The sequence below is a fragment of the Sus scrofa genome, chromosome 5 (genome assembly GCF_000003025.6).
Source record: "Sus scrofa isolate TJ Tabasco breed Duroc chromosome 5, Sscrofa11.1, whole genome shotgun sequence".
Lineage (NCBI taxonomy): Eukaryota > Metazoa > Chordata > Mammalia > Artiodactyla > Suidae > Sus > Sus scrofa.
The window spans coordinates 12,777,615-12,800,601 of record NC_010447.5 but is presented as its reverse complement, the minus strand read 5'-3'; the positions used below and the strand labels follow the sequence as shown (position 1 = coordinate 12,800,601).

Below are 22,987 nucleotides of genomic sequence, written 5' to 3'. Positions count from 1 at the left end.
TGGTGGCTCAAGCACATCAACTTATCTTAAGGTTTTTGATCCCAAATTACTTTTCCAGAGACTGTTCCTTATACACTATGTATGTGTACCCTGTTAATTTTTACTCCAAATATGTATGTGTACGTTATTAATTTTTACTTATCTTTGGCCTATTTTTCATTGGAGCTTAACTATTTTTCTTCTTTATTTTGAAGAGCTCTTTACATATTAGGCATATAACCCTTCGTTAGAATGTGACAAATGTCTCTCTCTCTCTCTCTCTCTCTTTTTTTTTTTTTTTTGGCCACACCATGGCATACAGAAGTTCCTAGGCCAAGGATTGAACCTGCACTACAGGAGCAACCCAAGCCACAGCAATGACAACACCAGGTCCCCAACCTCTGTGCCACCAGGGAGCTCCTTTTTTTCCCTCCAGTATATCTCAATGTATTGTTTACCTCTTAATTTTGTTTATGTTTTCAATTTCATGTTCTCCACATTGTAATGATTTTCTTTTTTAAAAATTTTATTAGAGTATCATTGACTTACAATGTTGTCTTAGTTTCAGGCCTACAGCAGAGTGAATCAGTCATACATATAAACATATCCATTCTTTTTTCCCAAATAATGATTTTCTTTTGTGATTTCTCCCATTACTTTTATGCCTAGAAATGGATACAGTTAAATGTCTTTTATGGTTTTAATTTTTCTCCATGTCTCTAATCCAACTGGAAATGTTTTAGTGTATGGTTTGAAATCAGGCTCTAACTTGAACATTTTCCAAAATAGCCGTCTTCACAATAGTGTTTATTGGAAAATCTGCCCCTTACTTCTGTTGCTTTTGGTACTTTGTCACAGGCAGGAATCATGGGCAAATATGGAATTCCTGAAAGCCATTCCTCACACTTGCCTTTTGCTTGAAGATAATAATGTCAAAGCAGATGCCAGTGAAGGGAGGTACTCAGAGGCATCCAGTTGCCCTTGACATTGACCAGCAGCTTCTATAGAGCAAGGTGACACTTGCTACATTGTGAAAGAGAAAATGTCAAGGAAACAGTGTTTACCCATTAGATGGCTTAGGGCCGAATCTGGAAAGTTCCTAAGAACGTTCAGTTGAAACCAGCCACTTGTTTTGTTAGCAAACATGCTTAGATTGGTTGCATCTTAAGACAGACAAATGAAACTCCTCCAACTTAAGCAAAGATAAATGCAAAAAAAAAAAAAAAGGCAATATGTTCCGTTCTTGGCTCCATTTTGGTTTTTGACATGTGGAGGATTATAACCTTCCCCGTCAGAAAGCTGTACCTTTCCTTTAAAATGCTGGATTTTGAATACAAGCATAGCCTCCTTCATGCAAGTAAGATTTTCCATTTGTTATTGTCGAGCGACACAGCCACCTTTTTGTAAACCTTCTCCATTCTCTGGTTTCTAACCCACCGCAGGGCATGACCCCCCTGATGTATGCCTGCGTCCGTGGGGACGAGGCGATGGTTCAGATGCTGCTGGATGCCGGAGCTGACCTGAATGTGGAGGTGAGGGTGCAGACGGCTGCAGAGCCCCTGGGCCTGGCAGTCCCCGGGGAAGGCAAGCAAAGAGAGGGGGGCTTTTTTTTTTTTCTCCCACAAGCCACTCCTGGGGGTGCTCAGCCCAGCAAGTAGATCAGACCATGTTGGATCCCCTCCATCCTGAGGCCCCAGCCCAGCCAAACTTCCAGGAGCTGCCCACAAGCAGGTTTCATTTTAAAACAGCCAACGATGCTGCAAGGAGCACCAGCTTCTCCCTCTGCTCAGCTGTACTCCGTCTCCAATTCTCCCTTCTGAGATCAGGCAGAGAGAGCTCTCCTGAGCCCTCAGCCCTTTCCTCTGCCTAATACAAAGCCGGCCCGACTCCCCTGAGCTAAGGTGGAGCGCCCCCAGATCTTCTGCTCTCCCCTACTGAATCCTGATTGCCTTACCTGGTCGGCCGATTGAAGCCGTAGGTCTTAAAGCTACTTGCAAAGCTTCCTTGAGGCAGTGTGGTCTAGGGGACAGCATACCCCCACAGGCTTTAGAATTTGACGCATGGGTTCAAATTCTAAAACGGCTGCATCTTAGTAACTTGCTTTCTGCTTAGGCAAGCAGTTTAACCTTCCTGAGCCTCAATGTTCCCCTTTGCAAAATGGGAGAATACTCTCACCCATCTCAGAGAGGTGTTGGAAGAAATAAATAGCAGCGAGTAGCATCAGCTTGAGATTCAGTTAATATTGGTCTCCCCCTACCACTAAGGCTTCTAATAGCTGAAATCATACTTTTTCACCATGTTCTATACCGTCTTAAGACCGTGGCCTCCAGCAGCCTAATATTAGCAGTCTCAGAGGCTGGGAAGACTAATTGACATGCTGCAGTCCCAACTCAGCAATCCCAGGAATCTTTTTAGTTCAGAATTAGTTGCTCCTGTAGTCTTAGTAGTGTGCTGCTTTTTTTTTTTTTTTTAATTAGTGAGCTTTCTGTTCATCTGAGGAAAGCAGGTAACAGACACAGTTTTGGCTCCAGAACCATTTGGGATCTTGAATGTTTCAGTATGAGGGGAATTTTTGTTCCCTGCTGTGAATCCCCAACCACCACACAGATCCCTACAAGGGTTCTTCAGCTTTAGGTCCCGGTGAGGTTCTCTGGTCCTCTAGCCCGTCCCATAGCTCCCAACGCAAGGTCTTCCCCCAGCTGGTAATGAGTGAACTCCACTGCTCTGAATGAAGCAGGTATCACCCCAAGACTGTCTGGAAGAAAAGCCACGTGTGGGTGGCAGTCGTGCAGGATGTCAGCTGTCCTGCAGCTTCTCGCTTGGCCCGGGGTGTTGTGAGGCTCTCCTATGGGAAGACTAATACCTGATTGCTTGTTCGTGGTGTGTCCAGGGAAGGTTTGCAGCTAGGTTTCCAGGGGCATGAGGGTTCTTGTCAACCAGGAAGCCAGCAGAAGTGTGAAATGAGCACAGTGGGAGGTGAGCTGTGACCACATGGTGATGTTCTTTCTCCATCAGACGGATGGTGGTCCTGCTTGGCTTGAAAGCTCAAAGCAGACCTCCCCCTGCCTGGGGTTTGCCACCACCGAGAATGTCCCGTGAGATGTGCATGTGATGATGTGGCGTAGCCTGTAGCTCTCAGACGCACCACCTTCCCTTAAGCAGGAAGAGACAGACAGGGGTACTGACCCATGATCGCCACCATTCACAGCGTCTCCGCGGCACCTTAGAGACAGTCAGAAGCCATCCACTGAACTCTTTCAGATGAAAAGCAAAGGAGTCCTCATGGTGCACGGAGGACGTAAAGTCACTACCCCGCATGGCCAGCATTTCCCAAGGTACCTTCCAGGAGGTCCTGTATACATCTCTAGCCCATGTACCCAGCCACGGATAGGTCAGATTTGCTAGTCTGAGTATTGCGAAGGTCACATTTTGAAAATAACTTCACTTTGTTTATAGGTTGTCAGTACTCCTCATAAATATCCATCCGTCCACCCCGAGACCCGCCATTGGACGGCTCTGACTTTTGCTGTGTTGCATGGACATATTCCTGTAGTTCAGGTATTAACGTATTTCCCTCCCCACATTTGCCCTTTAACGTCACCTCTTCACCTCTTGCACAAATCTGTTCCTCTCCCAGCATGCATATTCCCTAAGAGATTCGTATTGGTTAATTGCGGTTAAATATAGTCCATTCATATCATATGACTAAAGATATTATATGCAATGATCTATATGGCTCGGCTTTAACCAATATGAACTTATCACATACCCCCATGCAGCCTCACACACAGAGTGCCAAACCTACCAAGTCGTTCCCAGTTGCTCGGGGGTGGGGCCTGAGCTGTGATTTTGTGGATTTGTTCGTTTTCCTTGTCGTAACATGAACATAAGACTTGGCTGGTGTCAGACCTTAGAGCCTTCCCTTAGGTGTGACCCCAATGTTTGCATAGAGTCTAGTGGTTTCTAGCCCATGGAAAGAAGCATCTGAGGCATCAAGGAAGCATTTTCTAAAGACACTGGCTTGGATCCCACTTATGGAGAATCCCATCCAAGAGGTGCGGGAATAGGGTCTTCATATGTCTTCTCAAATAGTTCCCCGAGGATGGAGAGACGTCCACATAAGTGTGTTTTGCTTACACCCTTTCTGGCTGTTACAGAGTTGGTGCTCAGTGAATGAATAGCCATCCAGCATACTCTAGATCTTACACTTGGTCTTCGTGTCACTGGAACAAAAGGGACCAGCCTTCAGGTTCCTGGCCACACCTGGCCCCTCAGTGAGTGCTGAGCTTCGGGTATATCAGGAACACACCCCCTTTTATGTGGTCCAAGCCTCCTAGAATTAGAGCAGGAAATAGTGTGCCAGGGACCACCAGGCAATGATGGAATTGCACAGGGCTCCTTTGCTGTTTCCTTGGTCACGAGCATCCTTAAGATAGATCCACAGGCATGTTTTGGGAGGTTGAGCATGGGACATGTCACACGGAGAGCTGGCTGCTGCCTTTAGAACATCATGATCAGCCTACTCCTAGTGGAGGAATCTAAGAAAGAAGGGGTCGGAGGGTGGCCTTGTAGACGCAGATGCTACCCCAGTGGCATCCCCAGTCTTTAAATCAGAAATAGGAGCCTTGGGCAGCCAAGCAAAGCCAAACAAAAGTCGGGTCACTTTTCCACTGCAGGTGCACACATCATAGAATGCCAAGTAGGCAGCCCCTTCCTGTGGCCCTGGACAGGTAGCAGAGAAGCAGATGTTGCCCTCATTTCACATCCATGGTGCTGACAGCATGTTCACTGTGAGTGAGCTCGGCACGGACAGAACCTTCATTTTTAAGAAGCTCGTTCTGCCACTCTATTCACTGATCTTGCTAGCTGGGAAACTTCGCACTTGCTGAGCTATCCTCAGAGCCACCTGGGGTGTTCTAGAAGGGATTCTTGTCCTGGTTGGTCCAGGTGGTCCCCCAAATCCTCCAGAGCTCTTGAGATGCTGTGGTTCTGACCTCCCACTAATCCTCTCTGAGGCTTTGTGTGACCGACCCCAAAAGGAAGTTCTCCGGCCCTCTATTGCCATGAACTTCTAGCTCAGTGCTTCTAGAAACTTGAATGTGCATATACATCACCAGGAGAACTTGTTGAAATGCAGATTCTCATTCATTCAGTCTCCCGTGGAGCCTGAGAGCCGGCATTTCAAACAAGCCTCCCGGAGATGCTGGTGCGATGGTCCGGGGACCACACTTTGAGTGGTCTGAGGCCCTAGAAGATTCGAGAGGCTCTCAGTTTTCCTCCGAAGTGCAGTTGCCCTCACCCTGTGCCGCATGGTCACGGACCCAGAGTGGGGGCAGGAACTCTGGCATCACACTGATTTCCCCCAGTTTTTCCTGACGTCGTCGCCTCACGTGCGTGTCCTTTAAACATCTCAATGGCCACCCTTCCTCTGCAGCTCCTCCTGGATGCCGGGGCCAAGGTGGAGGGCTCTGTGGAGCACGGCGAGGAAAACTACTCAGAAACGCCCCTCCAGCTTGCAGCCGCCGTAGGTAAGAGTTGCCGATGCTCATCCAGCCCAGGGGCTCCACCACCCTTGATGCGTCTGTGACTGTGTATTTGCTTTATTCTCTTGTAAAACCCCCCTTTCTGGGCTTGCAGGAAATTTTGAGCTGGTTAGTTTGCTGTTGGAGCGTGGCGCAGACCCCCTGATAGGAACCATGTACAGGAATGGGATTTCTACGACCCCTCAGGGTGATATGAACTCTTTCAGCCAGGCCGCAGCCCACGGACACAGGTAGGCTAGGATGGGCCAAAGCCACAAGGTCCCCAGTGGTGCTTGTTAAAAATGCAGATTCCCAGGCCTAGCCCAGACCCTACACTACATCTCTGGATGTGGGGCCCAGAGGCAGTCCAGGCCCCAGGCCCCAGGCCCCAGCCCGGCCGGAGTGGCCTTGACTGCCAGCCTCCTGGTAAGAGCCACCTCCATGCAGTGCACGTCCAAGCCACCTGGCTTGCTTGGTCCTTTCCCAGCTGGCATTCACCTCCCAGAGACATCACGCGTTGCCAGTGTTGGTCAGAGCACGTCACATTGCCTGTCGCCAAGTGAGACGGATCCATTTAACAAAATAATAAACCCTCTCATGTTGGGTGACTTCCCATCCACGATTCCTTCAGAATTTACCCCCCTGGGAGTTTATTACACATAACCCCACCTGAAGCAAATTCACTGTGGGGGGAGGGCAGGCAGAGGGTTCAAAGGGCAGAGTTCTAGAACCTTCCAGATATTGACAGCAAGCCCCAAGTTGTCCTCGAGGAAGTCCAGCCAGTCACGGCCCACCATCTCCTCCATCCACAAAACGTAGCACCCGTGGTCAGGCCTCCGAAGCCACCGCCCCGGCACTGGCCCCTCCCTTCCCTCATCCCAAGCCAGCGGTCGCCCCGCTTCCCTGCTCCGTCCCGCCCCCGCCACCACCCTTCCTTCTCTGAGTGTCTTCCTCTCTGGGTTTATGATTGACAGGAATGTGTTCCGCAAACTGCTCGCTCAGCCAGAGAAGGAGAAGAGCGATATCCTGTCCCTGGAGGAGATTCTGGCCGAGGGGACTGACCTGGCGGAGACAGCCCCGCCCCCCCTGTGTGCCAGCCGCAACAGCAAGGCCAAACTCAGAGCCCTGAGGGAGGCCATGTACCACAGCGCTGAGCATGGCTACGTGGATGTCACAATTGATATCAGGAGCATAGGTCAGTCTGGGGACCCTCCCTGGCTGGGCACGGTGCCTCCGCCTGGCTCCACATCACACACATGTCCACGTACACACGCACACACACACACATGCACACACATGTACCCACCCTACTCGGCCCAGGGAGCTTCTCATTTGCTGGTTGGAGCACTTCCAGGCTCAGTCCCCGCACTGTCCCCTTAGACCCCAGCATCCTACCAGCCCCACAGCCCCATCCTCAGGTCACCCGTCTATGATTCCCAAACCGTGGACGCTGAGTTGGGAATTTGAATCACCTGGGGAGTTTGTCTGAATGCAGATTGCCAGGCCCTACACCCAGAGGCTCTGCTGTCGAGGGTCTGGATGGATAAAGGCTGGAAATCTTTATATTTAACAATCATCCCAGGTGGTTCCCAGTGGTTGGGGAATCGCTGCATAGGGCACCCAAATCCACGAAGCGGCCACGGGCATCAGCTAGGATGAGGGCAGACCTTCCCACGGAGCTCCACCCACTGAGCGTCTCGGCCGGAGCCATCCTCGGGAAAGGGCTAGGGATGGCTGTTTATGGAGTGAGCTAGCCCAGGGGACACCTCATCTGTGTGTCTGGGGGACAGGCTAGGACATCCTTCCCATCTAATGGCACAGGAACAGCAGAATGGAGCAGGGTGTGGCAGGTCACAGTGGGCTGAGGCCTGAAAGGGGGCCCCCAGTGCTGTTCTAGAAACAGGTCTCTCTCAGAGGGTGGCTGTTTCGTATGAGGGGCGTTTATGCCATTGCCTTAGGAGCCTGTTCAGCACGATTATGCAGCTCGAGACCCCTGCATGGTGCACTCGTTATAAACAGTAGCGAGTGCCTCAGCCTCCCCAAGAGAGACAAGAAGCAAATCGCAGCAATCAGCTGCTGGAGAGGTTTCTATTAAGGGAGGAAGACCTGATGAAGTGCCTGCAGATGGAAGTGTTTTGCACACGGGAGCAGCAGCCGTCTCCTCCTGTGTCTTCACATTCAGATGGAAATATCTGCCCTGGCCAGAGCGGCAGATGGTGAGGTCTGCCTGCATGTTTCCCCAGCTCCGAGCCCTGAGCACGGATGGAGAGGCCACGGAGACGAAGGAAGTCAGAAGGATGCATGTGCATCAAGGGCCTGCGTTATTACTCCGCCCTTCTAGGCAATGATTATATTTCGTGAAACGCAGCCCTTGATAACACATGAAGCATGCAGAGCTGGACACCGTAGTTAAGGAAATCGAGTTATGACCTTTAATTTCAACTTCTGCAAGTCTTTGGGGGCAAAAAAACCAACCGTACCTCTATGCATTGGAAGTCGGCCTCTAAATCTCATAATTTGGTGATGTCCCCGGGGAGAGGCCAGCTTCCAGATAAACACATGCCTTCTCCCTGGTTGTTTTCTGCCTCCTCTCCCCTCCCTTCCCTCCCCTCCCCCGCCCCTGCCCGCCCCCTTTCCAGGTGTCCCGTGGACGCTGCACACGTGGCTGGAGTCTTTGCGGATCGCCTTCCAGCAGCACCGCAGGCCTCTCATTCAGTGTCTGCTGAAGGAGTTTAAGACCATTCAGGAGGAAGAGTACACGGAGGAGCTTATCACCCAGGGCCTGCCCCTGATGTTCGAGATCTTGAAAGCCAGCAAGGTACGAGGGGCTTGAGGCCACCGTGGTTGCAGGCAGAGAGCGAGGCCGGAGGTTCCCATCTTAGTGCCACCCAAGCCTGGCCCTGCGCTTGGGTTGCACTCTGTAGTCATGGCACTGTGCATGTGGCTGCAGACCCCCTAGGTTGATGAGATGCAGACCCTGCCAGGGTCCCTGGAAAGCCAGGCCCTGGGAAGGTTTTTCAGGTCAGGCGATTGGACAAACCTAGCATTTGAGGCGCACCCCTTCCTCGCAGGCCTCCGAATTCCTGCTGACCTATATTCTCAGCAACGGGCAACACTGCAGCCCCTTCAAACATGAGGCCATCCCTCAGGATCTTAGAGATCAACCCTGGAAAAATTCTCTTTGTGGTCATGTGTTTGGCCATACCACATGGACCTCCAGTCCATGCTGGTGGGCCCTGTGGCCTTGCTGTGTGTAGGTGGTAAACTTTGAGAATGGACCTTGCACCGTGCCCATTCCCCAGCCAGACAGTGGGGGCTGGGGGTGGGGAGAAAGTGACAAATGACCTGCCTCTGCAGCCATGGCATCACCAGGGGACCAGTCTGCCTAAGAGGCCCTGAGGAGTTCATGGACCACTGTCACATATCCCAGGGCTTCTCAGTGGGGCACAGGGGACAGTGCAGCACAGGAGTTGAGAGCATGGGCTCTGGAGCCAAACTTTGGCAGTTCAAACCTAGCTCTGCCACTTACTAGCCTGGTGACCCACTCAAGTTACCTAACGTCCCTCTGCCTCAGTGTCCCCACCTGGAAGTGGGAGCAGTATTTAACTCTTTGGCTAGTTGTGAAGGTAATACAAGTCAGACTGGGAGTTCCTGCTGTGGCGCAGTGGGCTAATGATCCCTTTGTCTCTGTGGAGACACCAGTTCTATCCCTGGCCCAGCACAGTGGGTTAAGGATCTGATGTTGCTGCAGCTGTGACATAGGTCACAGCTCTGGTTCGGACTTGATCCCTGGCCCAGGAACTTCCACATGCCTCGGGGGCAGCCAAAAAAGTGGGGGAAGAAAAAAAAGAGTCAAATTGTCCCTGCCATTTAGTGACTGACTTCCATCATAAAGATGCCCTCACCAGGGGGTGTGGCACCTTCCGTATTTCCCAAAGACTGTTCTGTAAAAACCATCCCCTCAGCAAGGAGGATGTCAAAATATTTTTAATTGAGCTATAGTTGACTTACAGTGTTGTGTCAATTTCTGCTGTACAGCATAGTGAGCCAGGCATATATGTATAAATACATTCTTTTCCTCACACCGTCTTTCATCATGTTCCATCCCAAGAGATTGGACATAGTTTCCTCTGCTGTGTAGTAGGACCTCATTGCTTATCCATTCCAAATGTAGTAGTTTGCCTCTACTAACCCCAGACTCCCCATCCATCCCACTCCCTCCTCCTCGGCAACCACAAGTCTGTTCTGCCTGTCCGTGGTCTGTTTCTGTTTTGTAAATAGGATCATTTGGGCTCTATTTTAGACTCCACATATAAGTGATGTCATATAGTATTTGTCTTTCTCTTTCTGACTCATTTCACTCAGTATGAGAATCTCTGGTTGCATGGGTGTTGTTGCAAGTGGCATCATTTTGTCCTTTTTCGGGTTGAGTAGTATTCCATTGAGTATATGTACCACATCTTTTTAATCCTTTCATCTATCGGTGACCACTTAGTTTGTTTCCGTGTCTTGGCTATTGTGAAAGTGCTGCAATGAACATGGGGATGAATGTACCTTTTTGAAAGAAAGTTTTGTCTGGATAGATGCCCAGGAGTGGGATTGCTGGATCATATGGTAGTTCTATATTTGGTTTCCTGAGGAACCTCTGTACTGTTTTCCATAGTGGCTGCACCAATTTACATTCCCACCAACAGTGCAGGAGGGTTCCCTTTTCTGCACACCCTCTCCAGCATTTGTTATTTATTGACTTGTTAATGATGGCCATTCTGACTGGTGTGAGGCGGTACCTCACTGTAGTTTTATTTGCATTTCTCTAATAATTAGTGATGTTGAGCATTTTTTTCATGTGCCTGTTGGCCATCTGTATATCTTCTTTGAAGAAATGTCTATTCAGGTCTTTTGCGTATTTTTTTAATTGGGTTGTTTGTTTTGTTGTTGAGTTGTAGGAGCTATTTGTATATTTTGAGATTAGGCTCTTGTCTGTTGCATCGTTTGCAAAGGATATCAAAATATTTAATGTCCCATTGCAGCCCAGGTACCAACCAGCCATGAAAAGTGACCTGTGAACAGGCCAAATATTGGCCCCTCCCTTCAGGATAACTTTGTGATACCCCAGTGTCTCTACCACAGCCTTGAAGATCCTAGTTCACAAAGACAATCAAGTGTTTCCCAAACTCATCTGCCCTCAGAACCCTTTTGTACTGAATAGTTTCAAGACACAAATGAGAATTTTTTAAAACTAAAATGTATTTTTTGACCACGCCCATGGCTCATGGAAGTTCCCAGGCCAAGGACCAAACCTGTGCCACAGCAGTGACCCAGGGCCACTGCAGTGACAATGCCAAATACTTAACCTGCTGAGCCACCAGGGAATTCCTTAAAATATATATTTTGTATTTACTATATGTCTGGAACTACTCTAAGCACATTATAAGGATTCACTCATTTAATCCTCACAGGTAAGGTTCCCACCATGACACAGTGGGTTAAAGGATCCGCTGGCATCCTGCAGCTGTGGCTCCTGTGGCTCAGTTCAATCCCCGGCCTGGGAACCTTCATATGCCATGGGTGTAATCATAAAAAAATAAATAAATAAATTTAAATCCTTAAAGGCGGAGTTCCCGTCGTTGTGCAGTGGTTAACAAATCCGACTAGGAACCATGAGGTTGCGGGTTCGGTCCCTGCCCATGCTCAGTGGGTTAACGATCCGGCGTTGCTGTGGCTCTGGTGTAGGCCGGCGGCTACAGCTCCGATTCGACCCCTAGCCTGGGAATCTCCATATGCCTTGGGCACGGCCCAAAGAAATAGCAAAAACACAAAAATAAATAAATAAATAAATAAATCCTTAAAGGCAACCTTTGAAGGAAGTACTGGTCTTATTTTCATTTAACAGACGGGGAGACCAAGGCACAGAGAGGGTGACTAATTTGCCCAAAGTCACATAGCTGGTAAGTGGCCGAGCTAGGATTGAACCCAGGCAGTCTGGCTCCAGCACCAGCCTCATCCCTTTGCCTCAGAACAGCCTTTGTAGAACTCTAGGGTTCCGCTAAGACAGTGGAGCCTGTGAAGTCTGGGGGAAATAAGCCTCTGAACCAAAAGGGCAGCTTAGGTTTCCCTGCCAGGCTCAGCCAACGAGTGGAGAGGGGCAGTGTGGAGAAGCCTTCTCTGGATAGCAGGAATGGCCCTGCAGCGACACACCCAGCTCTTCCTGAGCCTCAGAGCCCCTGGCCTGGGGTCCAGAGTGGGTCCAGAGTGGGTCCCATTAGGTATTCTCATGAGCACCACAGTCTCAGGGCTCTTGGGGGCAGGATTTGTGCTTGATGTCAAGCCCCACTGAGACCCAAAATGGGAGCAGGTATGCTGGCCCTCTGTTAATGAGCCTCTGCGATTTCACAAAAAGCAAAACCTGCTGAAAGCATTTCAAAACCCCTCACTCCCCACCCCACCCCACCCCCACACGCTTGAAAAGAAGGAAGTAAGGCCTGAAATTACCTAAGAAACCATCTTAGTGAAAAACATTGCTAGGTCTGTTTCCAGGGTCTAGGTTTTTATTTTTGTTCTTTCTTTCTACAGCCTATAGTGGGGATTATCGAAATTATCAAGACCATCCTTTGATTAAGGAAACCTAACCTATGGGTTTTTAAAGTAAACTTTATTTTGAAGTATGACACACATCACAAAGTGCCCAGATCATAACTGTTAGAGCCTAATGAATTTCACAAAGTAAACTTACCCATGTGATCAGCACCCAGACCAAGAAATAGAATTTTGCTAGTACCCCAGCTGACCCCCTAGGCCCCACTCAGCCCCTGCCCCACAAAGGGGAGCCAGCAGCTCAGACAGCAGTGGCTGGAGGCCTGGAAGAAAGTGGGGGTGGGGGTGGGGAGATGTGGCCTAGAGCCTGCTTCCTGTCAGCTATATTATGGAGGGTGGGGGGAGCCAGAATGAGGCTTTGACAGCTCCTTATCTAGAGGGGGCAATCTGGGAAAGAGGAACATTCAAGAATTGGGTTGGCCCTTATTGGGGAGCATCCATGGCGACCCCTACCGGTGAGATGTGGTACTACACACCATGTGCACAGACCACAGAAGGATAAAAAGAGGTGGTAAATTTCCTGTAGCTGCAGTGTGACGTCAGACGTTCCCCAAGCATGGTGATATCCCTGTGTGGAGAGAGATGGTAGCAGAGAAATTCAGAGAATTGAGAAAGTGCTGCAAAGCTCTGCCCTCAGAAAGTGTCCTTTGGGGGAACACACGTAGCCATGCCTCCATCACACAGCTGGCCAGCACTGTTTCTTCTCCCTCCCTGTTCAAATTTTGTCTGCTCTTCTGTCTGAACAAATACTTGATTTTATCAGAGTAGTGGATAAGAATATAGAATTCCCACAAATAAATCCACTTTATGGTCAAATCACAGAAATACAACCATCCTGTAAAGTGAAGCGGTTGCTTTCTGCCCTTCCTCGACTTGTGCTCAGTCATGCATTACTTAAAATCTAGTTGCCAGTGTGCTTTCTTGCCCACGACTAAATTTTATCTTTAAAAGAATGCAGTGTCTCTAGATTTCCCCAGGAGTAGAACGATAGCGTCATTTTTAAAAAACGCATCTGTTTAAAGAGAGCTCCTGGCCCGTTTCCAGCCACACCTAGTTCCTCTGGGCATTTATTCATTCCGCAGTCAGGAGTGCCCACTTGGCTACAGGGGTGACGTGATGTTCTTTATCCTCCTACGCCTTATTGTGTCTAGGGGTGGGGCAGACATACAGTAAGCAGGGCAATACATCAGTGAAAGAAGGTGAGAGCATGATAAATGCCATGGGGAAAAAAATGAAGTTGGACAACGGTGGGGGGGGCGGGGGAGGCAAGGTCTAATTTAGACAGGATGTTAAGAAAAGTCTCCCAGAAGAGGTAGCATTTGAACAACCACTAAGTAAGGGAAGGCTTCCAGCCAGGCAGAGGTCTGGGGCAAAAGCAGTCTAAGCTGAGGGAACAGCAGGAGGGGAGGCTCTGGTGGGAGTGTGTTTGATGTGCTGGGGCAGCAGGAAGCAGTGGGATACGGGAGAAAGCGTAGGAGATGAAATCAGATCCCACAGGACCTCTCTCTGTGATGGACGTTGGGGTTTTCCTCCGTGTAGACTGAGTGGAACTCCACTGGAGGCTTTAGACAAGGGTGAGGCATGAGCTGTGCGGTTTTTGTTTTTTGGTTTTTGCCTAGTGGTTTGTATACTTGTTTAGGGTTTTTCCTACTTTTTAAAAATCGAGGGAGTTCCCGTCATGGCGCAGCAGAAATGAATCCGACTAGGAACCATGAGGTTGCAGGTTCGATCCCTGGCCTCGCTCAGTGGGTTAAGGATCCAGCGTTGCCGTGAGCTATGGTGTAGGTCACAGATGCGGCTTGGATCCTGCATTGTTGTGGCTCTGGCCTAGGCCGGCGGCTACAGCTCCCATTCGACCCCTAGCCTGGGAACCTCCATGTGCTGTGGGTGCGGCCCTAAAGTAAGACGAAAGACCAAAAAATAATAATAATAAAATAAACAAACGAAATAGTAATAATAATAATAATAATTGAGGTGTTTTAGTTTTTTTGATGATTTTAATTTTTCCATTATAGTTGGTTTACAGTGTTCTGTCAGTTTCTACTGTACAGCAAAGTGACCCAGTCACACATATATATACATTCTTTTTCTCACATTATCCTCCATCATGTTCCATCAAAAGTGACTAGATACCGTGTTTAAATTAAACACTTTATTTTGAGACAATTGTAGATTCACATGCAGTTCTAAAAAAATAAAATAAAATAAGAACGATACTTTGTTTCCCCCATTGGCAAAATCTTGCAAAATGACAGTTAAATATCACAACCAAGAGGGAGTTCCCCTCGTGCCTCAGTGGTTGACAAATCCGACTAGGAACCATGAGGTTGCAGGTTCGATCCCTGGCCTTGCTCAGTGAGTTAAGGATCCGGCATTGCCGTGAGCTGTGGTGTAGGTCGCAGACGCGGCTCGGATCCCGCGTTGCTGTGGCTCTGGTGTAGACCGGTGGCTACAGCTCCGATTAGACCCCTAGCCTGGGAACTCCATATGCTGTGAGAGCGGCCCTAGAAAAAGGTAAAAAGACCAAAAAAAAAAAAAAAAATCACAACCAAGATATTGATGTTAAACCGTCAACATGCAGAAAATTTCCATCACCATAAGGATCCCTCGTGTTGCCCATTTATAGCCATACCCATATCCCTTCTGCCCCTACTCCTTCCTTATGCCCTGATAACCACTAATCTGATCTCCACTTCTCTAATGTTGTCATTTCAAGAATGTGGTTAGATGGAATCATACAGTATATGACATGTAACTTTTTTAGGATTAGAATTTCTCACTCAGCATAATTCTGTAAAGATTCCTCTAGGTCAGTTGCATATGTTCATAATTTGTTTCTTTCCACCACTGAGCAGTACTTTATGGCATAGACAAATCACAGTTTATTAATCATTGAAGAACATCTGAGTTGATTCCAGTTCCAAGCTATTACAAATAAAGCTGTTATAAATATTCCTGCACAGATTTTTGAGGTGAATTTTAAGTCTTCACTTCTCTGGGATAAATGCTCAGGAGTGCAATTGCTGGCCTGTATGGTAGTTGTATGTTTAGTTTTTAAAGAAACCGCTAAACTGTTTTTGAGAGTGGCTGCACCATTTTACATTCCTACCAGCCAAGTACAAGTAATGCAGTTTCCCCACTGTTTGATGCTATTGCTATTTTTCTTTTTATTTTTTAATTTTACTGGAATATGGTCGACTTACAAGGTTGTGTTTCAGGTGTCTAGCAAAGTGAATTGGTTATGCATATACATATATCTATTCCTTTTCAGATTCTTTTTTCATATAGGTTATTACACAGTATTGAGTAGATTTCTCTGTGCTACACAGGAGGTCCTTGTTACTTATGTATTTTATATATAGTAGTGTATATATGTTTAATCCCACCCACCTGGTTTATCCTTCCCCATAGTTTTTCTCCTTTGGTAACTGTAACATTGGTTTCAAAATCTTTGAGTCTGTTTCTGTTTCATGAATAAGTTCTTTTGCATCATTCTTATTAGATTCCACAGGTTAGTGATCTCATATGATATTTGTCTTTGATTTACTTCACATAGTATGATCATTTTAGGTCCACCGCGTTGCTATTTTTCACATTAGTTCCTCTGATGGTGTGTAAGTGGTATCTCATTGTGATTTTAATTTGCATTTCCTTAAATAGCTAATGATGTTGCTCATATTTTCATGTGCTTATTTACCATCAGTATATCCTCTTCAGTGAAATGTCTCTTTGTGTCTTTTGCCCATGATCTAACTAAAGTGTTTGGTTTTTCACTGCTGAATGTTGAGAGTTCTTTGTATATTCTAGATTCTAGTCTTGTCAGCTACATGGTTTACACATACTTTCTCCTACTCTGTCACTTGTCTTTTCATCCTCTTAACAGGGTCTTTCACAGAATTTTTCATTTTAAAGATATCCAATTGATTGATTAGTTTTTCCATTTAGGAAGGTTATGCTTTCGGTGTCAAGTATTAGAACACTTTGCCTAGCCCCAAAGCATGAAGATTTTCTCTTGGATTTTTTTTCTGAAAGCTTTATAGTTGTATGTTTTATATTTCAGTCTGTGATTCATTTTCATTTTGAGTGGATTTTCATATGATGTGTGGGATTTAGATCCAAGCTGTATTTTATTTTTGTTTTGCCAGTGGATAGTCAGTTGCTCCAGCATCATTTGTTGAAAAGACTCTCTCTCCTTCATCAAATTGCTTTTGCACCTTTGTCAAGGTAGTTGAACATATTTGTGTGAGTCTCTTTCTGAGATTTCCATGCTGTTCCATTGATCTAAGTCCTTCCACCATTACTGCACAGTCTTGATTGCTCTAACTATAAAATAAATCTTGAAACTGAGTAAATTGGTTCCTCTCATTTTATTCTTATTTTACAAAATTAATTTAGTTATGTTAGTTCTTTGCTTTTCCATATAAATTTTAGAACAGATTCACCATGTTAATAATAATAACCATAGCCTTGCTGAGATTTGGATAGGAATTGTGTTAAACCTCTGTATCAATTTAGGGAGAATTGGAGTTCCCATCGTGGCTCGGCGATTAACACATCCAACTGGGAACCATGAGTTTGCAGGTTCAATCCCTGGCCTGACTCAATGGGTTGAGGCTCCTTTGTTGCCGTGAGCTGTGGTGAAGGTCGCAGACGCGGCTTGGATCCCACGTTGCTGTGGCTGTGGCGTAGGCCTGTGGCTACAGCTCCGATTAGACCCCTAGCCTAGGAACCATATGCTGCAGGTGCGGCCCCAGCAAATACAAAAAGACAAAAAAAAAAATCTCCACCTGTAATTATGGATTCGTCTATTTCTTCTATGAGTTTTCGATTCATATGTTTTGCAGATCTGTTGTTTTGTGCATATACATATAGGACTGCACTCTCTCCTTGCTAAATTAACCCTTTTATCATTATATAATGCCCCTCTCTGCTTCTGCTAATTTTCTTTTCTCTGAAGTCTAATTTATCTAATATTAATATATACACTCCTGCTTTCTTTTGATTAATATTCATGCGATATATTTTTCCATCCTTTAAACCTGCCTATTTTTATATTTGAAGCAACTTTCTTGTAAAAAGCATATACTTGGTCTTTTCACTCACTTTGCCGATTTCTGTCTTTTAATGGGTACGTTTGAGACCATGTCTATTTTATTTAATTATTGATACTTTAAGGCTTTAAGTCTGCCGTCTTGTTGTTGGTCTTCTGTTTGGTCTATCTTTGGTTTTTATCTTTTTCTGCTTTTCTGTGGACTACTTGAACATTTTTAAAATTCCATTTATTTGTAGTATTTTTGAATGTGTCTCCTTGTATAGTTTTTTTAGTGGTTGCTTGCAGTGTTATTTAACACACACACACACACACACACATATATAATCACAATCTACTGGTGTCATGATGTTACCAGTTCAAGTGAAGGATAGAAACTCCACTTTAAAATCCCTTTACCCTCCCCTATTTATGACATCGTTATCTTTAAATACTTCATCTACATACATTTAGAACCACTTCAGACACTTATAATTTCTGTATCAACCCATCAAGATATGGATGTGCACTCTAATCCTTAGCCTGTCCTCTTTCCCTTTCTCTTCTGAACGTCTAGTGCTTTCATCGTCATTATGCCATTTCCCTATTGGGTAGATGTTTTTAATAGTAGACTTCATTTGGGGGAACGATTTTGGAATTATAGAAAAATTGAGAACACAGTACAGAAAGTTCCCACGTCACCCCTCACCTGCTTCCCCCCATTATTGACATCTTACGTCAGTGTGGCACGTTTGGTGTAATTAGTGAACCAGCATGGGTGCATTAGCTAAATCCCAAACTTCGTTCCTGTTTCCTCCGTTTCCATCTAATGTTTTTTCTGCTCCAGGATCCCATCCAGGACATGCTACATTTCGTTGTTATGCCTCTTTAGGCTCCTCCTGGCTCGGACTTGTTTTTTGGTGACCTTGACATTTTTTGAGAAGGACTAGTCACGTATTTTATAGGCTGCCCTTCGAATGGAACATGCCATGTTTGTCTCGTGATTTAGACTCAGGTCGTAAGACCACAGAGGTGAAGGGCCGTTCTCGTCACATCAAGGGTACACCCTCTCAATAGGACCCATCACTGGTGATGCTGACCTTGATCGCCTGGCTGGTTGGTCACGTCTCTCCACTGCCAACTTACTACCCCCACCCTCACTTTCTAGGCTCTATGCTAGAATCATGTAGGAGGAGGGGGGTAAGCTCCTCCAAGGTAGTTTCTCTAATATTTGAGGATTGCCCATTTGGAATGGACATGGCCAGCCTTCACTTTCTCAGGAGATACAACCCATGTTGAAGCTAGGAAGCAAGGCCAAGCTTCCTAGAGTCCCTGGAAAGGCGGAATCTTGCTCTGCCCGCCTTTGTTGCCCTCAGTACAGCTCCTTTCAAAGGGTGGGTCACCTCCTAAGATGCTGAATAAGTACCTATTGAATTGAATTAAACAACCTCCACCAAAACAAACAAACAAAAAGCCTCCATAGAAGAGACCCCCGGTTGCTCAGGCCTCTTTTAGGGGGTCACCAAGTTCAGGAAATTGATCTTCAGTCCTTCCCCAGAGTTGACGAGACAGGGGCCGACTCATCAATAAGGCTCCCAAGACAAACCTGGGTGCAGGTAGTGAGACCAGAGCCGTTTGTCACACAGTCTGCACAGAGCATTTTGCAGGTCGTAGGTCTCTTCTTTCTTGGGATCTGCAAGTACTCTTTGAGCGTCCGTGGTGTGTCTGGCACTCTGGGGTCATCAAAGGTTAACAAAATAGGGTCCACCTGAGACAGACTCTAGTCAAGCTGTGTTAGTATCTACTGCTGCAGTAACAAATGATAACAATTTAGAGGCTGAAGACAACACCCGTTTACTATCTCATGGTTTCCTTGGGTCAGAAGTCCAGGCACCGTGTCTCCGCTGGGCTCTCTGCTTAGGATCTCCCAGGACCAAAATCTCAGAGTGAAGGCAAGTCTGGGTTCCTTTCTGGAGACTCTGGAAGAATCCACTTGCAAGCTCATTCAGGTTTGGATAGAATTTAGTTCCTGTGGTTGTAGGACTGAGGTCCCATTTCCTTACTGGGGGTCAGCTGGTGGGTCATTTCGTTCCTAGTGTCAGGGGCCTGCATTCCCTCTCGAGCTCACCATGTGGCCCCCAGTGTTTTCAAGTCCTTCTCAGGCTTCCAGTCCCTCTAACTTCATCTTCTTCCCTATCCCCTCTGAATTCCTCTCCTGCCTCTAATTTTAAAGGCTCATGTGATTACACTGGGCTCACACAGATAATCCAAAGTACTCACCCGCTTTTAAGGTCATTTAGTGAGTGACCTCAATGACTCCTGCAAGTCCCTTTTGCCCTGAAAGATACTCACAGTGTGGCATCTCGGGACATTCACAGCTCCAGGTATTCGGACATGTAGTCTTCTAGGGGCCACAATTCTACCTGCCACCCAGGGCTTCTCCAGCATTAGTGTGCCTGGGAGTCACCTGCAGAGTGTGTTAACACGGATGCTGACTCAGTGGGCCTAGGGAGAGAGTCTGCATTTCTCGCAAGCTTCCAGGCAACATGGCTGTTGCGGGATGATGGAACTCATTTGTGTGGCCAAGCTTCAGACGAGAGGAAACAAATTTACAGTCCCTAGCCCAGGTCACACTCAAGGTAGCATTTCAGTACATGAAACTTGGGCTTCTCAAACCCAGGAGAGCATCAGAAAACCTGTTAAACTATGGATTGCTGGGCCCCATCCCCAGCGTTTCTGAGTCAGAAGTCTGGGATGGGACCTGAGGATGTGGCTTCCTAACAAGCTCCCAGGTGATACTGATGCTGCTGATCTAAGGACCACACTTTGAGAACCACTGCTGGAGCCATGAGACGGCCACACTGTGAGTGTGAAGTGAGAGAAACAAGTAACACCTTTTGGTTATAAGGCGTCATCTTTGAAAGCAGAATTCCCTCTTCTGTCCTATTAATATGATTGGTCCTCCCTGACACCTGTCTGAGGTGACACGGTGGCTTTTAGGGTCGCATCCACTTTAATCAAAGGGTTAGATGTTGTTCTGTAGGTTGAGCTGTAATCCCTCGCTTTCAGGACCACGGTAGATTCAAGAGTAGCGTGAACACTGGCGTCGTTAGTAGTCTCAAACCTATGTTTTAAAATCAGAGATAACCTTTATTATTTTCATTACCAAAGCAACACTTGTTTGTTGTAGAAAATATAGATAAAAAGCAAAAACATCATAACCAAACCCAAAGGTAGCTACTCTATTCTTCTAGACCTTTTTCTATACATACCTGTCAACCCAAATATATAGGTAGGATTTTATTTCCAGAAATACATGGTACAAACTGTGTTGTAACCTACTTTTCCTAACATATGGTAAATGTCTATCTAAACACTGTTTTTAGCCCCTAGTTTCAACCCCCCTCCACCCAATGTAAAGCATCCAAATGCTGTGATTCCTGGCTTCCCTCCCGCACACCTGCAGGTAGAGGGAGATTAATGAATAGCATGGGACCCTTTGGGAAAGGAGGAAAAACGAGAAGGATGGAGGCTGATCCCAAACAGGCTCCCTGAGCAACTGGGGCAGCTGAAGTTTTTGCATCGCAGAACTATGTCCCCACACATGCACTTTTTCTTTTTGGAGAAAGTGATTCAGCGGAGCACTCCTGGCTCCGGAAATGCCTCAGCACCAGAATCAAATAAAGAAAAAAGCCAAATCAGGGGCATTTGTGTCTCACTAATGGAGAGCACAGGCACAGGACCAAAAGGGCTTCCTGCTGCTAGTTGCAGGATAATTAGCTGCTGCCGGAATTTTGGAGTATTAATAAAGGTGTGGGGGGGGGTGGAAACTTTTTTTCCATTCTGTGAGTTACAAAACTTGCTTCCCATTGGAGAGTAAAGAGATGACCGGAGCAAAAAAGGATTTAATTACAAATTAAACTTCCACCAGTGAACCTGCCATTAATGACAGTGGACACACCGAGCAAGCAAGTCCAGGGCCTGTTGGGCAAAGTGAATGTGTGATGTCCAGGAATGTCCCTTGGAACCTGCAGTAGTTCTGTGGGCTCCTCTCTCCTGGGAGGGGCGGGGGACCCGATCTTGCGCAGCGGCTTCGATGAAGCCCTCGCAGTGTCAGCCAGTCTTTCTTTTCCACAGAACGAAGTGATCAGCCAGCAACTGTGTGTCATCTTCACTCACTGCTACGGGCCCTACCCCATCCCCAAGCTCACGGAGATCAAACGGAAACAGACCTCACGCCTGGGTGAGTCCACCCTTCCCGGGTCCTGCGCTCGCGCGGCACAGTGGCTTTGTGATTTAAGGACAGGAGGGAGGTGGGAGAGTTCCTTTCGTGGCTCAGCGGTCATGAACCCCACTGGTGTCCATGAGGATGCGGTTTTGATCCCAGACCTCGCTCAGTGGATTAAGGATCCGCCCTTGTGGTGAGCTGTGGTGTAGGTCGCAGAGGCAGCTTGGATCTCACGTTGCTGTGGCTGTAGCTGCAGCTCCAATTCGCCCCCTAGCCTGGGAACTTCCATATGCCACAGATGTGGGCCTAAAAAGACGAAAACAAAAAGAAGAAAACAAGGCAGGCGTTTCGGAGGACAGACAAGGTGGATACACGAGTGAGGCAGGTGGAGATCAGGATTCCACCTTTGTTATGTGATTACACCGTTTGGAGAGCAAACGGTCTTGGGGATGTGGACAAGGGGACTTGCCAGTAGCTCATCCCTCCAACTGAGTGCCTTTCTCCTGCAGTCATAGGCAGTGACAGGCGGCCCAAGGCCTCCCATAGCCTCCCCTCTAGGGAGTCCCTCCGCCCTGAGATGGAACAAGCAGGGGACAGGCCAGCAGGGTCCCCCTAATGGAAGTCCTGCACGGAACTGGAAGGAGAGTCAAGCAACAGTCGCTTCCTTCCCGTGCTTCATACACACACACGCATGCGCATGTGCGGGGGAAACAGACCTGTGCTGAGGTGTCCCGACGCCCTGAAATCCCATCAGGGTAGCTGCAGTCACTGCTATCCTCTTGAACACTTGCACTGAGCCGGCCCCACCGAGCCACTGACCTAGCCCCTCTCAAGCAGTCCTCCGGCCACCAGGCACCCATGTCACACACAGCTAAAAAAGGTAGGCTCTGTAGAGCCTGCAGCATCAGGTCAGGTGGAGCTGGAGCTTGAAGCCAGGTCCCCCCCGCCCCAAAGCCATAATCCCATCATTCTGCAGTCCTGGATTCTGGGATTTTCCAGAAGAAACCTCTCCATCAGGCACTGGTTTCATTCAGAGGATCCCAGGTCAACTTGCAACCTGGTTGATCAGCCTGGAAAAAAAGGCAAGTACCCAGCTGCCTTGAAGCCAGAAACATGAGCCTTCTGTTGCAAGAGCCTGTCTCTCTGCTGCCTGGGGTGATATAAAATATTAAAGATAAAGGATTCCCTTCCCCATGAAGGTTGGGGACTTTCTTACTGCCTTTGTCCTTTTCCTGTAAAATTGGGAACCATCGGAGAAGTGGAAGCATCTGAAAAATTCTACCTTTTAGCAAAACTCCTCTTGCTTTATTATTTTATGGTCACACCCATGGCATATGGAAGTCCCCAGCCCACGAATTGAATCCAAGCCTCAGCTGTGACCTATACTGCAGCTGCGGCAACGCCAGATCCTTAACCCACTGTGCTGGGCCAGGGATTAAACCCACACCTCTGCAGCAACCTGAATCATTGCAGTAGGATTCTTAACCTACTGTGCCACAGTGGGAACTCCTAAAACCCCTACTTCTGGAACAGATTAGCTAGTTTAAATTAGTGAAAAGGCTGAATTCATGGAACTGTCTTAAAGCATGTTTGTTCCTGTCATGAATAACCTGTTAAGATAAATGATACAACTTT

At 47.3% G+C, this 22,987-nt stretch overlaps 1 protein-coding gene across 5 annotated transcripts in view; it reads left to right on the top strand.

Annotated features, from left to right (window-relative positions):
• Nucleotides 1-22,987, top strand: part of BTBD11 (BTB domain containing 11) — a 316,516-nt gene that overhangs the window by 270,449 nt on the left and 23,080 nt on the right. For 2 of the 5 annotated variants that reach the window (XM_003126078.6, XM_021091556.1), the window contains 7 exons: nucleotides 1,422-1,511; nucleotides 3,436-3,537; nucleotides 5,414-5,507; nucleotides 5,617-5,752; nucleotides 6,476-6,696; nucleotides 8,141-8,319; nucleotides 21,262-21,367. In XM_003126078.6, coding sequence (XP_003126126.5) covers nucleotides 1,422-1,511; nucleotides 3,436-3,537; nucleotides 5,414-5,507; nucleotides 5,617-5,752; nucleotides 6,476-6,696; nucleotides 8,141-8,319; nucleotides 21,262-21,367 — 928 coding nt within the window. The remainder of the gene's footprint in view (nucleotides 1-1,421; nucleotides 1,512-3,435; nucleotides 3,538-5,413; nucleotides 5,508-5,616; nucleotides 5,753-6,475; nucleotides 6,697-8,140; nucleotides 8,320-21,261; nucleotides 21,368-22,987) is intronic. The other 3 variants (XM_013988218.2, XM_013988219.2, XM_021091555.1) reach the window with 3 other exon arrangements.